Source organism: Phyllostomus discolor, chromosome 7 (genome assembly GCF_004126475.2).
Source record: "Phyllostomus discolor isolate MPI-MPIP mPhyDis1 chromosome 7, mPhyDis1.pri.v3, whole genome shotgun sequence".
NCBI lineage: Eukaryota > Metazoa > Chordata > Mammalia > Chiroptera > Phyllostomidae > Phyllostomus > Phyllostomus discolor.
The window spans coordinates 12,836,180-12,851,287 of record NC_040909.2 but is presented as its reverse complement, the minus strand read 5'-3'; the positions used below and the strand labels follow the sequence as shown (position 1 = coordinate 12,851,287).

The following is a 15,108-nucleotide window of genomic DNA, read 5'->3' as shown; positions in this document are numbered from 1 at the left end:
ATACAGCAGCACCTTCTCAAAGGAGAGTTCACCCTGAGCCGACAAAGGCCTTGACATTATCCCTTAGAGGCTGGTGGTCCCCGACTCCGGAACGCACTGAGCCAGGAGGACATGCGAGGGGCGGTGGGTGGTATCCTTCGCATACAACAGCCTTCCTGTGGGACTTCCTGCCCCGTGCTTCCCTGTGACCTGATCACCGTTTTCTTTCCTCCAGTCTGTCCAGGGGCTGCAGGCTTCCTCCCAGTCAGTGCAATATCCAGCAGTCTCTTTTCCTCCCCCGCATCTCCTGCCTGTGTCCCCAACGCAGCAGTTCCCCATGGTATGGATTCTGTGTGAGCGGCTTCTCCCCCGGGAGGGCACACTCACGGGTTTTACCGCATTCCTGTGCAGGGCTGGCCAGTGCTGGGTGGGCGCCCTGGGCTGACCATGACGGTGTGTGTGCGCGCGCGCGGATGTCTTGTTCTAGAACATTCCAACCCATCTTCGCAGTCATGCTTGGTTGGTTGGTTTTTCTGTTATCTAGCCCGTGTTGAGTGGTTCTGTCATCTGGTACCTTTTTAAGAGGGTACTAGCTAATCAGGAATTGAATGCTTTCAGAATGAGGAGTTGGAAACACAGAGACACGTGAACTTGGTGTGAGGGTTTGGGGAATACCTTAAAGTCAGTGCCGAGATGGTCACCGTCATCACCCTTACGCTCCCGATAGAGTTTCGCCCCTCACATCCCAGTCCCCTTATTCCCCCTTCGCTTTCCCTCCATGTACTAGGTCCTTCCGGACATGAAGAGTGAGCATTGCCCCTAAATGGCAGCTCAGGCCAGTGAACAAAGACTCCCTAATAAACAAGTGGGGTCCCACCCAGCCTGTTGGTGATGCCAGTCCTGAGTCCATCTTAGCAGCAGCCACAGTGACAATGACCTTGAGTCCTTCCTCCTCTCCCCAGAGGCAGATCTGTGGTTACGGCTGGGAAGACCGGCTGACCGTTCAGGACAGAACACCACACCGTCCCTGTCTCAGCACCACCCTGAGGAGCCCAACCCTTAATGAAAGAACTAATTTGTTTTCATTGAAAGAGGGAGTTAGGGCCAGATCGGTTACCATCTCTGCCCCTTGGCATAATTAAATCGGTGTTCTCGTGTTCCGTTCTCTTGTTCTGGACAGAGGATTCCTTTCTTTTATTTTCCCAAAGTGCACTCGCTGCCTCTCCCACAAGGACAGGCACGTGGCCGGTGCCTGCCTCTGTGTGCCTCTCCCGTCACTAAGGTGGTCTCGCTGATCTGCTCCTTTCTTTCCGGGTCTTGCAGAGAGAAGATGTGGCCACACAGTTCAGCCAGATGAACCTGAGCAGGCAATCCTCAGGAGAGACTCCGGAGCCCCCACCCGGCCCGGTCTACCCGCCCTCCCTCCTGCCCCAGCCAAGCCAGCAGCCCGGCTATGTCATCGCCTCCACCGGCCAGCAGCTCCCCCCCGGAGGGTTCTCGGGCTCTGGACCTTCCATCTCCCAGCAAGTCCTCCAGGCCCCTCCCTCGCCACAGGGCTTTGTGCAACAGCCTCCACCTGCACAGGTAAGCAAGCTTTTTCTCACATCCATGACCACAGGTGATTTGTGGTGCACTTGGGCCTCTCTAGTTCCAGGTAGAGTATCAGCAGTTCAACATGTCTTGCTCTTCTGGTCCAAACTTACCTTCCCCACCTGTGGGACCTGGTCTGTCCTGTTCATCAGCTGTGGGAAGCCTTGGGTCTCAGAAAGTATGTTTAAGTAAACTGACCTGACCGTCCGTGCTACGAGTACAGCAGGGAAACATCCCAACTTCCAGATCGCTGGAACAGAGGCCGCGTGAAAGCAGTCCCTTCCCCGCGGTGCCCTGCTCACTGGATTGCCCGGGAAGGGACAGCTGTGAGCAAGAAGAGTGCCTGCCCCTAGGGGACTTTCAAGACCCTCACATTGCTGCTCTGGACATGTGTTCTTTCCTTTCTTACTGATTCACAGCATTTTCTGGAGCTGGCCTGGTGCTCCGGGTAGGAGCGCCTCTCTTCTCCTCAGGAGAAAGCTCAGCCGACATCCACGGCCCTTCCCCTTCCCTCAGGGAAAGTCGAGCTCACTCGTGCACTCACAAGTAGCCATGAATCATCTTTAATTGACTTGAGCATGTAAGACGCCGCAGATCACTGATTTTTACTGTCTTCTCAGAGACTGATTGCGTGTTACTGTTCACCACCAAACATCTCTGGTGCTCTCCTGGGTATCCCTGGCAGAATATTGCAAGTGATTACTGTCAAGATGTAAGATGCAGAGAGGCATTTTCTGGTCCATTTTCAATGCACACGTATCCCAAGCAAATTCCATCCTAATTATGAAATATTGTATTGGACGAGCTCCTTAAAGTACAGTGTCACCTTCTCATCAGTTGCTTCACCGAATGAACGTCTTGAATAAATTATTTTCTTTTCAAGCCATGCAGAACCCTCCACCATGAAGTAATATTCACTCAGCTGTTCATTTTCGTTTAAGTGGTTAATTAATAGTTCATCTTCAGTTGCCTTCCCCGTGATGTCTCCTTGCTAATAGAATTTAAAGAGTTGTGAAAAATAATTTTAAGTTATAGGAGAAAGGGCCTCATTAATATGTCAATTATTTTGCTCATAAATTAAATACGTTAAACGTAACTGTTGGGAGAATGATTTAGCTCTTTCAGCCTCTATAGCATACAAGTGTTCTTATACATTTTTACTGTCAAAGAGATGGCAGGATGTTTCATTGAAGACTTTTTTTTTATGAGAGTTCTTCCTTGATGAAAGAACGTCAGTATCAGGGGATGGCCAAAGCAAAGACAGCTCGGAGCCCAGGGTGTGTCTGAAACAGAAATGGCTTCTGCCAAAGTAGTGATTTCATTCCCCCTTCAACAGATGGAAAAATAGAACGAGGGAGGGGGGAAAGGAAACAGGCGTTCATTATTCATGATCAGTTTGGACGTCCATGAATTTCTTTTTGAGAAGAAACAAAGGTTAAAGTGTAGGGTAAAACCCATAGTGATTTTAAATTACTTTAGGAGACATTTTAACATTTGGTTACTCCATGATGGAACAAGGAACAGAATGCTTGAGGCACAGTCCATGGGCAGACGTGGAAATGTGGAGACGTGCCATGCGTGCTTTTTTCATTAAATAAAAACAACACAGAGCGTAGCGTTTTCAAACCACCACCACTGTATTGGTTACGAGTAGCTCAGCTGGGATGGCTCTCCTCGGCTCCACACGGTGTGGGCTGGGGCTGGAAGATGGCCTCACTCCCGTGCCTAGAACTCGGTGTAGCCTCGCAACCGGGGTGCCACGTGGCCCTTTTCTCCAGCTGGATAGCCCGGACTTCTCCTGGGGACTGGGCCCTCCTCCCACAAAAGTGGAAGCTGCACGGCACGCCTTCATAAGAATCAGACTTGCAAGTCTCCGAAGTCACCATGTATCGAAGCCAGCCACAGAGCCAGCTCAGATTCAAGGGCTGGGGAAACACAGGTCCCCTCTTCATGGGAGGAGCTGTGTGTACACACATGCCGGCCTGGGGGAGGATTTTGGCAGCTATGTTTATAATCTACTACAATTGCATGACACCACCTGATGACAGTATATTTTATATTTTTGAAAAAAAATGTTACTTAACCTACCGTCATCCTTCCCTGCTGTTTTTCCCTTTCTTCCCCAGATGCCCATTTATTACTACCCATCTGGTCAGTACCCTACCTCAACCACGCAGCAGTACCGGCCCCTGGCCTCCGTTCCGTACAGTGCCCAGAGGGGTCAGCAGATGCCGCAGACAGCACAGCAAGCAGGTACTTGGGAATCCCATTTCCTCCTCTAACCCAGTTATTCTCGCACATAAATCTCTCGGTGGTCCTCTCAGAATGAGAATCCATGCATGGCCATTGAAATCAGCTCATTTCCCTTACCCAGAGAAGATAATGGAGCATTTGATGAACTCTGTCTGGAAGAGGAACAGGTACAAGAAGGCGAATCTCCCGTCACCGAGCGTCCCAGGCGTGCATGCTAAATGCAGTCTCCGTGACTTATTTTTGGATCCTCTTAGTGTCTTTTGAAGCAGAGAGCCAGCCACACCCCTGCCTTCCTAGTGCATACCTTTCTTTTTCTTTTTTTTTCTTTTTCCTTTTTAACCTAAAGAGAATTCTTCCCCCATTCCTCAGGCTAGGGGACCACATTAGGGTGTCTCCTCACCACCCTTAAATGCCCCGTCTTAAAAGAAGGCCACTGACCTTGCAGCCTGTGTCCCGGTGGAACCCTGACTCCTCGGCTCGCTTTCCCGAGGGCCGCCCGCCTGCAGCCCGGAGCTCGGCAGCCACTGTGCAGTGGGAAGGGGGGCCGATGCACTGTACGAGAGTGAGTAGCAGGTCTCACAGTGAACCGGTCTCTTTCCCTACTGTGTCACACTCCTAACGGGATGCCGTTACCCCAAGAGCAGCAGCAACCCAGCAGGGCTGAGTGACTTGTGCTAGGGAGGGGTTTCTGTCCTTCCTGCTGAGCACACTGCAGGGAAAACCGCTCACTGTCATGCTGAAGACCGCCGGCCTGGGGACCCTGCCTTCCTTCCGTAAGTAGGTCCGGTTAGAGCGCGCGCTTCCCACGGCTGCTCATCAATGCCTGCTCCGTCGTCTGTCATCTAGTTTCTGCCCCGAATATGTGTATATGTGTATATGATACCTACAGGTACACACATGCAATAGAAACAGGAGATGGACCATGTTCATTGGCTATGGCAAAAAGTACAGTCCTTGCCACGGATTAATACCAATAGCCATCCTAAGAATACTGCTAGTGTTTTGTCAGATTGAAAAGGTAATTAAATTCCTCTGTATTTTTGGATAGCTGCAGGTTCTTTAGTTCATCTTGTGGCCATTTAAAGTCTGTGGGAGAAGAATTAGAGGAATGCATAGCACCTAACCAGAGTTTGTCTTGTTTCAACACTGTATTACTTTGGGAATGATTATATTGTGACCTCTGAATTGACTTCACACTTTTTCAGTAATAAGAGCACAAAAAGGTTTTAAATGACTATTTTCAAAAGCATTTGGTAATGTTTTCTCTGATTGTTGGAAAATGTTACTAGCTCTATATCATTTGGTGGTAACTGTGCTATCAGTTTAGATATATTCACAGTAATGTGTTGTTTGCATCCTGCACTGTCTTATTTTCTTCTGCTAATGTTTATCAAAGAATTCATTTATAACCTTCTAGATATCAGTCCAACAGCCATAACCAAGTTTTCCTGTTAGTTCCCAAAGCCTTTAGAAGAAGAAAGATGCACGTATCTAATGATGCAAATATTTTAAGTTTAGTTTGGTGCCATTGTGTGACAGTTCTCTCAACGGCAATTTCAGTCCTGTGCTAGAGTCGAGTCCATAGATGGGAACATGGTTACAAATGTTCTGGAATCCACTGACCCTGTAAACTCTGGGTCTACGCCAGGGGTGGGCCTGAAAAAGTTGGATGGATGTGTTCATGGGGCAACAGACTTAGATTAGGAATAAGCCTCAGGTTTCTCACTAACTTCACTTATGAGTATCCACACAAGGGAAAATACGTGTGATACTTTTTACTTTTTTTTCAAAGAGTGGGATGCAGAAACCACCCTCGCCATCCTGGAGAGACCTAACTGGTCTCAACTGCATTCCATAGCAGCCTGGTGGCCTTGACTGGCCCCATGCTCCCACCTCACCACGGAGGTGCCACCTCCGAGGCGAGATAATGACACTGCAATTAGAAGAGTGCATTCTAAAGCAGCAGCCTGCTCGAAATAGAAGCAAGTGTTCCTGGTGTTAAGGAAGGGGAGTTGGGGAGAGGAGAAGAGAGAAATGATACATGAACAGTATCCAGAAGCGGAACATCGGTAGACACAGGTGGACTGAGACGGTTGAGCTCCTGCTTTCTGTGGCCATCCCAGGGGATGTCAGACCTAAAATCCAATGCAGTGTCCACTGCAGTGCTGAATTCACTGAATGTTTGGGAAGGCAGATGGTCTCCCCTGGCCTCGCTGAGAATCGCCTCTGTGGATAAAATGCAGGTGACCCAGCACACGCAATGTCTTCTGACAGTGCACGGAGGCCCCTGGTCCTGTCACTGTCAGGCCTTTTGCCGAGTTCAGGTGCCACCATCAGAGACTTTCCGAAAGGACATGGCAGGGTTATTGGGGGAGCAACTAGTTGTCAGAGGATTATCCCAGAGAGGCAAGAGCCTCTTCGGGTAGCTATAAAAGTCAGATTTCCTGGAGGAGCTTAAAGATAGGCCCTCTCTCTCTCTTTAAATTGACCTTGGACCTGTGTTGGCATGGCACACCACACAGTGCCGCCCTGCCTCATGCTCCTCCTGTCCCCTACGGTTTTCTATCTTGAATCCGACCCTCTCCCATCTTCTGCTGGTACTCACCCCAGACTGTATCCTAGCAAACTCAGCTATCATGGGATAAGCATTAGAATGGGACAAGATTATGTCCCCTGTAGCCAAATGAGATTTTAATCTCAATTTGCTTCTTGTCACTGTTCGCAATCTTCATTTAATTACAGTTGAAAGTGTTTACTTCTTCTCCTTCATTCTTGGAAACTGAAATTGCTGTAAGTTACCACATCTTTCCAAGGCCTCAGAACCATACACAGTGGAATTTTAGAAAGTGCATTGGGTATTCCATGGTTGAGAAATAGGGGGACATGTGAGTTACACTGAGGCCCTTTGAGGGGACAGAAGGTTCTCCCCTGAGGGATTTTGTGCTCTTTACCTTCCCAGTGGGTATAAAATGTGCTAAGCATGTGGCAGACAGTGCTTATGATGGTGGTGATTCTAAATAAAGGCCATTAATATTAAGAAACTTTGGAGAAATTAAGTGGTAAACCTACCCGGTGATATTTAAATTTTGTAGCAACATATGTGGGGAAAATAAAGACCTTTACCATAGACATTTTTCTAATGGAAAAACCATTTATTGTCAGTTTGGCATTATCAGGTCCCCCCAACAGTGGAGGGAATGACAATTGTTGATAACCAAAGACTCCATTAGAAGGCAGTTATCAGGTTAGAGCTTAAAAAAATAAATCTGTGGTTTCCAAATCCTTCTGGCTTGGACATGAGTGTCTTACTGGATAACACATTTTTCTCAGTGGTCAAATAGTGAAATGAAGAGCTGAGGAACAAACCTTAATGTTGAGGTTTATTTTAGTAGTCAATTATCATGCTGCTTTTAGTAAACACCTATGTTGTTATGGTTTTACTCTTGATTAATAACATCTCGAAGGCCACAGAAATGTTAATTATAATTATACCCACCCTGAGATCAGGATCTCTTATGGGTTAGTTGCTGTGCTGAGTGTTTACCGACATTGCAATGTTTAATCCCCACCACAAATTTACAAGGCAAATATTAGCTGTAGCACTCCTGTTTGACAGACAGGTAAGCCATTACACAGAGAAGTGAAATAAGTTACTCCACATCGCAAGGCTGATGGAGTTGGGAGGAGCACCAGATGACAGTGGTTTTAAGCCTGAGCATAAGCCACGTCATGGTAACAACATAAGCACAGTTCCTAGTTTTGCCATTATTGGCTGGTACGGATGATCACATAGAAACCTGCATGTTGGGACTAACTAGCATGCCCACCTGACAGAAGCAGATAACATTAATTAATTATTCAAATGCACAAGCAGGCACTAATAGCAGAACACATTGGGAACCCTGGACTTGTGCTTCCTGATGCACCGTGGGCTCCCACTCTGCTTCCCAGAGCTGGACAAGCGCGGACGGCAGAGGGCAGCTGAGACGTTTACGCATGCATCGTACATTGGAAAGGGGGCGGGGAGAAGACTTTCTCTTAGTGTCTCCAGCTCCAAATTCCCTTTTCAGTTTGACTTAAAAGGAAATGGATGTAGCTTCGTTCTCGGCTCTCCAAAATCTTGGACATGTCCTGCGTGCAGCATGAGCTCATAACGTCCTGCATGCATTTATCAGTGGGAGTTTGGGGATGGCTAAGTCACAGTTTGGTATCAGAATAATGCTAGTCTCGTAACGTGAATGGGGAGGTGTTTTGTTCTCTTTTTGAAAAAATTGTGTAAAATTTGTGGTAAAATTTTTTTTAATGTTTGATAGACTACTCCAATGAAACCATGTGGGTCTCAAGATTTTTACAGTAGAAACATTATTGTTTACTTTTTAGTTGAAGATCGTTTCCAAAGCTGTTTAATTATGAATTCAATTAATTATGGTTACAGGACTACTAAGATCATCTGTTTCATCTTTGCTGACTTTCAGTAATTTGTGGTCATTGAGGAATTGTCCATTTCATCTAAGTTGTTGAATTCACGACTGTAAAATTGTTAGTGTTACTTCTTCATTATCCTTTTAATGGCTAATGGATATGTTGTGATATCCTGTTTCATTCTTGATGCTGATGATGTTTAAATTCTCTTGTTTTATATTTGTCAGTCTTGCTAGATTTATCAAATTTATTGATCTTTTCAAAGAACTAGCTGTTTCTTTCACTGACTGTTTCAATTTATTTTTTATAATTTCATTGACTGCTGCATTTACCTTTATTATCGTCTTCCTTCTGTTCACTCTAGGTGTATTTTGCTCTACTTTTTTGTAGTTTCTCAAGGAAGAGTGTTAGATTATTTGTTTGAAAACTTTTTTTCTAATGTAAGCATTTAGTGCTGAGTTTCTCAGCTCTGCTTTGGCTGTGCCACACGTATTTTCACACAGTACATTTTCTTTTTTTTAATTTGTTTAAAGATTTCATTTACTGATTTTCAGAGAGAGGAGAAAGGAGGGAGAAAGGGAGGGAGAGAAATGTTGATTGGTTGCCTCTCGCATGCCCCCAGTGGGGGACCTGGCCCACAACCCAGACATGTGTCCTGACTAGGAATCAAGTCAGCGAGGGTGCAGTATATTTTCCTTTTCACTCATCTGTTTGCATTTTTAACTCTTTAAGGATTTCCTTTTCAACTGCAGACGACTTGGAGATATATTGTTGAATGCCGAATTGTTTAGAGCTTTTCCTGTTATATTTCCATTATTGATTCTAGACTGATTCCATTAGAATCAGAGAACATAATCTCCATGGATTCAATTCTTGCGAAATTGTTGAGGCTGGTTTTACAGCCTAGGATATTGTCTATCTTGGCGAATTTTTCACGAGCATTTGAAAAACTGGGCGCTCTGCTGTTGTTGCGTGGAACATTTCATACATGGTAATCAAGTCCTGATAGTTTGTTTTGTTGTTCAGAACTTCTGTACTTTGGTTCATGTTTCCACTTACTAGTTGTATCAGTTGCTGGGAGGGGCATATTCGTGACTCCAACGATAGCACTCCCTAAAGTTGTAAAATGAATCTCAAGGTGAAGGTCATCCCCAGTACCCCTAAAGACCCAGGATGGAGAGGATAGAGGGGAAACTTTGAAGTCATTACCCAGTTAGCTTCCCAAATAAACAATAAATGTTTTGTTCCCTCAGTTAGAAACATTCCATAAGAATAGCCTACAAAGTAAAGGTTCCCTGACCATATGTAGCTGTCACGTGGCTGCTCCTATAAGTTGCTGCCTCTGTCTCTTTGTTGGCAGGCGCTCAGTGCTGCTGCTTAATGCCAGTAAGATTACTGCAGGTTTAGGTAGAATAACAAAGTAGATAACTGTCTGAATAGGCAATCCAACAGCTCTGCTTTCCTAATAGACCAGAAGATTCCATATTCTGAGATATCAGGAGAATAGGAGAATAGGAAGAGAAGGTGCCTACAGGGCAAGAAGGGCAGAAAAATGCAGAACTTGAGTGACTCTTAAATTAACTGAACTTCTAACTGCAGTAAATCATTTGGTGTGGATTCTGAAAACTGTGGAGATGCCTCTCACCTCTGCTTTTTTTAATTTTTTTTAAAGATTTTATTTATTTTATTTTTAGAGAGGGAAAGGAGGGAGATAGAGAGAGAGAGAGAGAAACATCAATGTGCGGTTGCAGGGGGTTATGGCCTGCAACCCAGCCAGGTGCCCTGGCTGGGAATCGAACCTGCAACACTTTGGTTCGCAGCCCGCGCTCAATCCACTGAGCTGCACCAGCCAGGGCTTTCACCTCTGCTTTTTAAAATCTGCTCCCCACTCGCAACCATCTGCTGTATGATTCACTGGGGGTAAAAACCAGTGTTACAGAACATTTTTCATAAAAATGGTTTACTTTTCAAATCAGTGTTCAGAAGGAGACCATGAAAAGAAAATTTTAGCAATACATCATACTGCAACATCTCATGCAGATTTGGTGAGGCCGCTTTAAGCCTCCTGGCTTCTGCCCTGTTCCTCTCCGGCTTCTGTGTTGAGTAATGATGCTCCAAGCAGCCTCGCAATAGCAGAGCTGGACTCTCTTGCAGGAGACAAAGGTGGAGGTTTTCAGAAGTTTCCAAGCCTCTTTTCTCCCTCTTTCCACTTATATTCAATAGAAACCTCACTTGGACTTTGTCTTAAGTTCCGCTAGCAGCCGTCGTGAGATCTAAGTAATAGAAATAGAAGTGGAAGGTGATCACTGCGCTTGTGAAACGAGGAAGCTGAAGAAGGCCAGCCTCCTGCCTGATGTGGCGTCTCTCATCAGAGCCAGTAGGGCGGCTTCTACGATTTCAGTATTTACGGACTGAGGAACAAATGCTGGTTTCGGAAGCTCAGCAGGCTTCCTCAGGCTGACAGAGTCTGACTGGGGAGATTTGGCCCTTCATTTCGTCAACTCGGTGCCACAGGACATATGCGGCTTGTAAGGGGAGCACAGAAACAGGAGCGACGTTTGGAGCTATGTTACCTCCCTGCCCCCACCCCCATAAGAGGGAAGTTGGTGCTTCCCCACCTTCACAGCATCACCTTCTTCTGCCCCAACAGAGAAGGAGGAAATAAGCCTTACAGCAGGCTTCCTGGGGTGCCCCTTAATCAGAGACAGGAATGATGGGTACAGGTAAAGATTGTGATTAGTTTCAAACACATGTAAATAAAAGGCATAATGCTGTGTGGTAAGGGAAGAGGAGACTGGGCCAGGGAATGTAGATGCCATTTATTTTAGTTTTCTACCTGATAACAGGATGGCAGCATCATCCAGGAATCAGCCTGTGACACTCCGACCCTTAGGATACAGATTGCATCGATTCGAACCTTCATTCTGCACATGCAAACCCCAAATGTGTGTAGGGAGTTCCTCACGGAAGAAGGAGAGAGTTTGAGGGTGTCAGGCTGTTAGAAACACACACTATTCAATAGGCCATTAGATTTTTCTGTTCCTTTCTGAGGCAGAAATCCAAAGTACATTTTACTGCATTCGGTAGAGCAGTTCAACTCCTTCTAGCCCCTTTCACACACAGGTCAACCCCAGGCCTCCAAAGAGTCCTAACAAGAGCTTGTAAATGCCATGCCCACCCACTCATATGGTGTGGTATTGGGGGGGGGGGTGGGTACTGTTGCCAGTGCCCCTCCAAACTTTAATGCATATATATACTAGCGAGGATCTTGTTCAAATGTCTATTTTGATGCAGTAATTCCTGGGTGAATCCTGAGATTCTGCAACTCTAGCCTGCCCACAAGTGGTGCTGATGGGTTGGTCTACCACCATGAGAGCAATGTGATAGATAGTGCATTCTTTTAGCCATTGCAAAGAGAAAGGACCACCAGATTTAGTCTTTCCTTTGACATTATCTGTATTTTAGGCACAAGTCTAATACTTCATAGTTCATCATGTAGGATCTTATGAATTATCTCTAGTAAGTATTTAGAATTAGTGCATGAATGTCTACAAATCCAAATTTTGAGCAGAACATAAATACAGCGTGATTTTACTACATAGCAAGTACTCCCAAGTGCTGAAAGAATGAATAATATGTATGCCTATTGTCATTTATAGGGAGTGCACACATGCACACGTGTGTGTGTGTGTGAGAGAGAGAGAGAGAGAGAGAAAGAGAGAGAGAGAGAGAATGAGTGGTGATTTCAAAGGCTAACTGGAAACCTTTCAGTCATTCAGTTCAAACATTATTTAGAGCAAAACTGTAGTTAAATGTTGTGAAATCAAGTACATAGACAGCTTAACAAACCACATCAACAAATGAATAAACACATCAGCACATTAGCCCTGGCTAGTTTGGCCCAATGGGTTGAGCACCAGCCTGAGAACCAAAAGGTTGCTGGTTCGATTCCCTGTCAAGGTACATGCTTAGGTTGCAGGCCAGGCCCCCATTTGGGGCTACATGAGAGGTAACCAATTGATGTTTCTCTTGTGCATCCATGTCTGTCTGTCTGTCTGACTGTCTGTCTCTCCCTCATTTCCTCCCCTGTCCCCTCTCTCTAAAAATAAATACATGAAATCTTTAAAAAACCAAATGAATAAACACATTTTTCAAAGTTCAAATACCCAAGGAATAAGTCACAGAACCTTTGTGCCACTTTCTCGGGGTACAGCAGGTTTGGATTTTCATATGCTCAGCAATTTGGGAATTGCTGCAAATTTAAAGTAATAATGCTTCCATCAAAACTCATTTCAGGTGACTCGTTTTGAAAGCATTCAGATGGCTCTGGAAATCCCCTCTGTCACCCTTTGTTTACGGCAGGCCTTCCCTTCGTCGTGTGTCTCTCCTTCCAAGGGACTCGGGGGCATCTCCGGCGGCAGGAAGGTGTAATTAGCTGTGACACGTGTACGTTTGAAATAGAACAAAGCCGCAGTCCTTTCCTAATAGGTCTGCAGACAGGTTCAATAAATAAGAACACGTGTAGTTTTTCTTTCCCTTTGAGGAATGATATTCTCGTTGTAGCAGCACGGTGTTTGTATTAGCAACTCCTCGTAAGAAAGAAGATTATTGCCTCTTTAATGTTCTGGAGCACATTTGGGGTGGGGCAAAATGTGCCTTCACGGAGCCTGTAGAAAGTTGTTTCACCAGAGCAGTTGAGTAAAGTTGACAGTGAATTCTGTATTTTTAGCTTGACTTATTAAGCAGTCAATGTCAGTGTAATTGAGAGAGGTTTATCTCAAGAAACCTTTTCTCTTCCTTTGTTCTTATGAGATCCCTCACCTGGAATTTTTTCCCCCATTGGGTCGGCTGGGGATGGGGAGACAGAACACCACAGCTAATGACAGAATTTGGAATAGCAGCGTGGCGAATTCAATCTATTAATTTAGACAGTGGGGTTTTCTCCTTTTATCTTAAATCGCCATTCCCAAAATTGATGATTTTAATAAAGACTTACTTGTGTGATTATTCTACCTATAATTTCCCTATGTTTTAATATTTTAAAGCCAATATAAATATAATTATGAATATAACTATATATAAATATAAATAAATTTGAGAAAAATATATTACAAGTATTACCAATAATCACTCAGGGAGGCAATGCAAAAGTCGTTCCACTTGGCAGCTCTGAGGAAGCGATGTATACTCTGTCTGCATTATTATGTTACTAAAAGCAGAGGGTAAATTAGCTAAGAGTTACATGAGGGTTTAATTGTCTCATTTCTGTTAAAATCAGTGGAAGTCACATGGATAAGTCCTTATGGAACACGATGTTCTGAAAATATCAGTCTAGAAAAGGTTTCTATGGAAATGTTCATGTGTTTCTTTCATTAATTGGTCTAATTATTCCACTTACAGATGTGGGAATGAAAAGTATGAAGCTGAGATTATGGGAAAGGTTAACATTACAGGAGCCATAATGGGAATCATGCTATCTTTAGGCCTGAAAATCGTCGGTTCCCAAGCCAATATAGACGGCAAGGTTCCCTCTGTCCCCTAAGAAGTTACAGTAAAAGGGATTCATCCAATGCATTTGTAATAGTTGTTTTAGCACTTTGCATTGGATGTGACTTTAGGTATTTACATTTTCATTTGTTATGTAGTTAAGCACTACTGGTATGGCTAGGATTTCGGCTTTTCTGCAGAGATAGGAAGTAAGCCAGGTAATAGCACTACCTGTGTTCTTTGTATTATACAACAGAACGTGGAAAGTAGCAGGGAAGGAAGGGAGGGAGGGAGGGGGAAGGAGAGAGGAAGAGTTGGATTAAATATGGTAAGGAAAGAGAACTGGCAAGATAGGTATAAAAATTCTGTTTTTTTTTTTTGAAAACTAACATTCCTGTTTTATTGAGAAGGAATCTGAATGCATTAGAAAAATCTAAAGAACTCAAACAACTAAACCTTAGCTGTCAGGTTTACCTGATAATTTAGCATGACTGAATTTAAAAAGTTAACAATTTTTTGTGGTGCTTTCTCCCCTTTTTCTCTTCCTTTTACTTCTTGTTAATTCATTTCCAGAGATTTCTGCTGTAAGTTGTCACCTGGATCTGTGAATTAACCTATTTTTCAGTCTTGTTTTTCTTCAGAAGCACCTTATTTTTTTATTTTTGATGGTCTCTATTCCCCATCCTCAAATCTGTTTTCTTATTTTATTTCCTGCCTTTAATTATTTTTAATATACTTTAGTGTTTATTATTACAGTTGTCCCATTTCCCCCCTTTATTCCCTTCGGCCCTGCACACCCCCTCCCACCCACATTGTCCCCGCATTAGTTCATATCCATGGGTCATACATGTAAGTTCTTCGGCTTCTACATTTCCCATTCTATTTTTAACCTCCGTCTATTTTCTACCTACAATTTATGCTGCTTATTCCCTATACCTTGTCCCCCATTCCCTCCCGCCCCTTCCCCACTGATAACCCTCCATGTGATCTCCATTTCTGTGATTCTGTTCCTGTTCTAGTTGTTTGCTTAGTTGTTGTTTTTTCAGGTTCAGTTGTTGATAGGTGTGGGTTTGTTGTCATTTTACCGTTTATATTTTTTATCTTTTTTTTCTTAGATAAGTCCCTTCAACATTTTGTACAGTAAGGGCTTGGCAATGATGAACTCCTTTAACTTGACCTTATCTGGGAAGCACTTTGTCTGCCTTTCCATCCTGAATGACAGCTTTGCTGGATAGAGCAGTCCCGGATGAAGGTGCTTGCCTTTCATGACTTTGAACATTTCTTTCCAGCTCCTTCTTGCCTGCAAGATTTCTTTTGAGAAATCAGCTGATAGTCTAATGGGAACTCCTTTGTACGTAACTGTCTTCTTTTCTCTTG

The 15,108-nt window shown here is 44.4% G+C and overlaps 1 protein-coding gene across 16 annotated transcripts in view; it reads left to right on the top strand.

Annotated features, from left to right (window-relative positions):
- The window catches only part of ARPP21 (cAMP regulated phosphoprotein 21), a 151,523-nt gene that overhangs the window by 92,312 nt on the left and 44,103 nt on the right, over positions 1-15,108 (top strand). For 14 of the 16 annotated variants that reach the window (XM_028518808.2, XM_036030528.1, XM_036030527.1 and 11 more), the window contains 3 exons: positions 215-319; positions 1,303-1,563; positions 3,696-3,822. In XM_028518808.2, the coding sequence (XP_028374609.1) occupies positions 215-319; positions 1,303-1,563; positions 3,696-3,822 (493 nt within the window). The remainder of the gene's footprint in view (positions 1-214; positions 320-1,302; positions 1,564-3,695; positions 3,823-15,108) is intronic. The other 2 variants (XM_028518809.2, XM_036030534.1) reach the window with 1 other exon arrangement.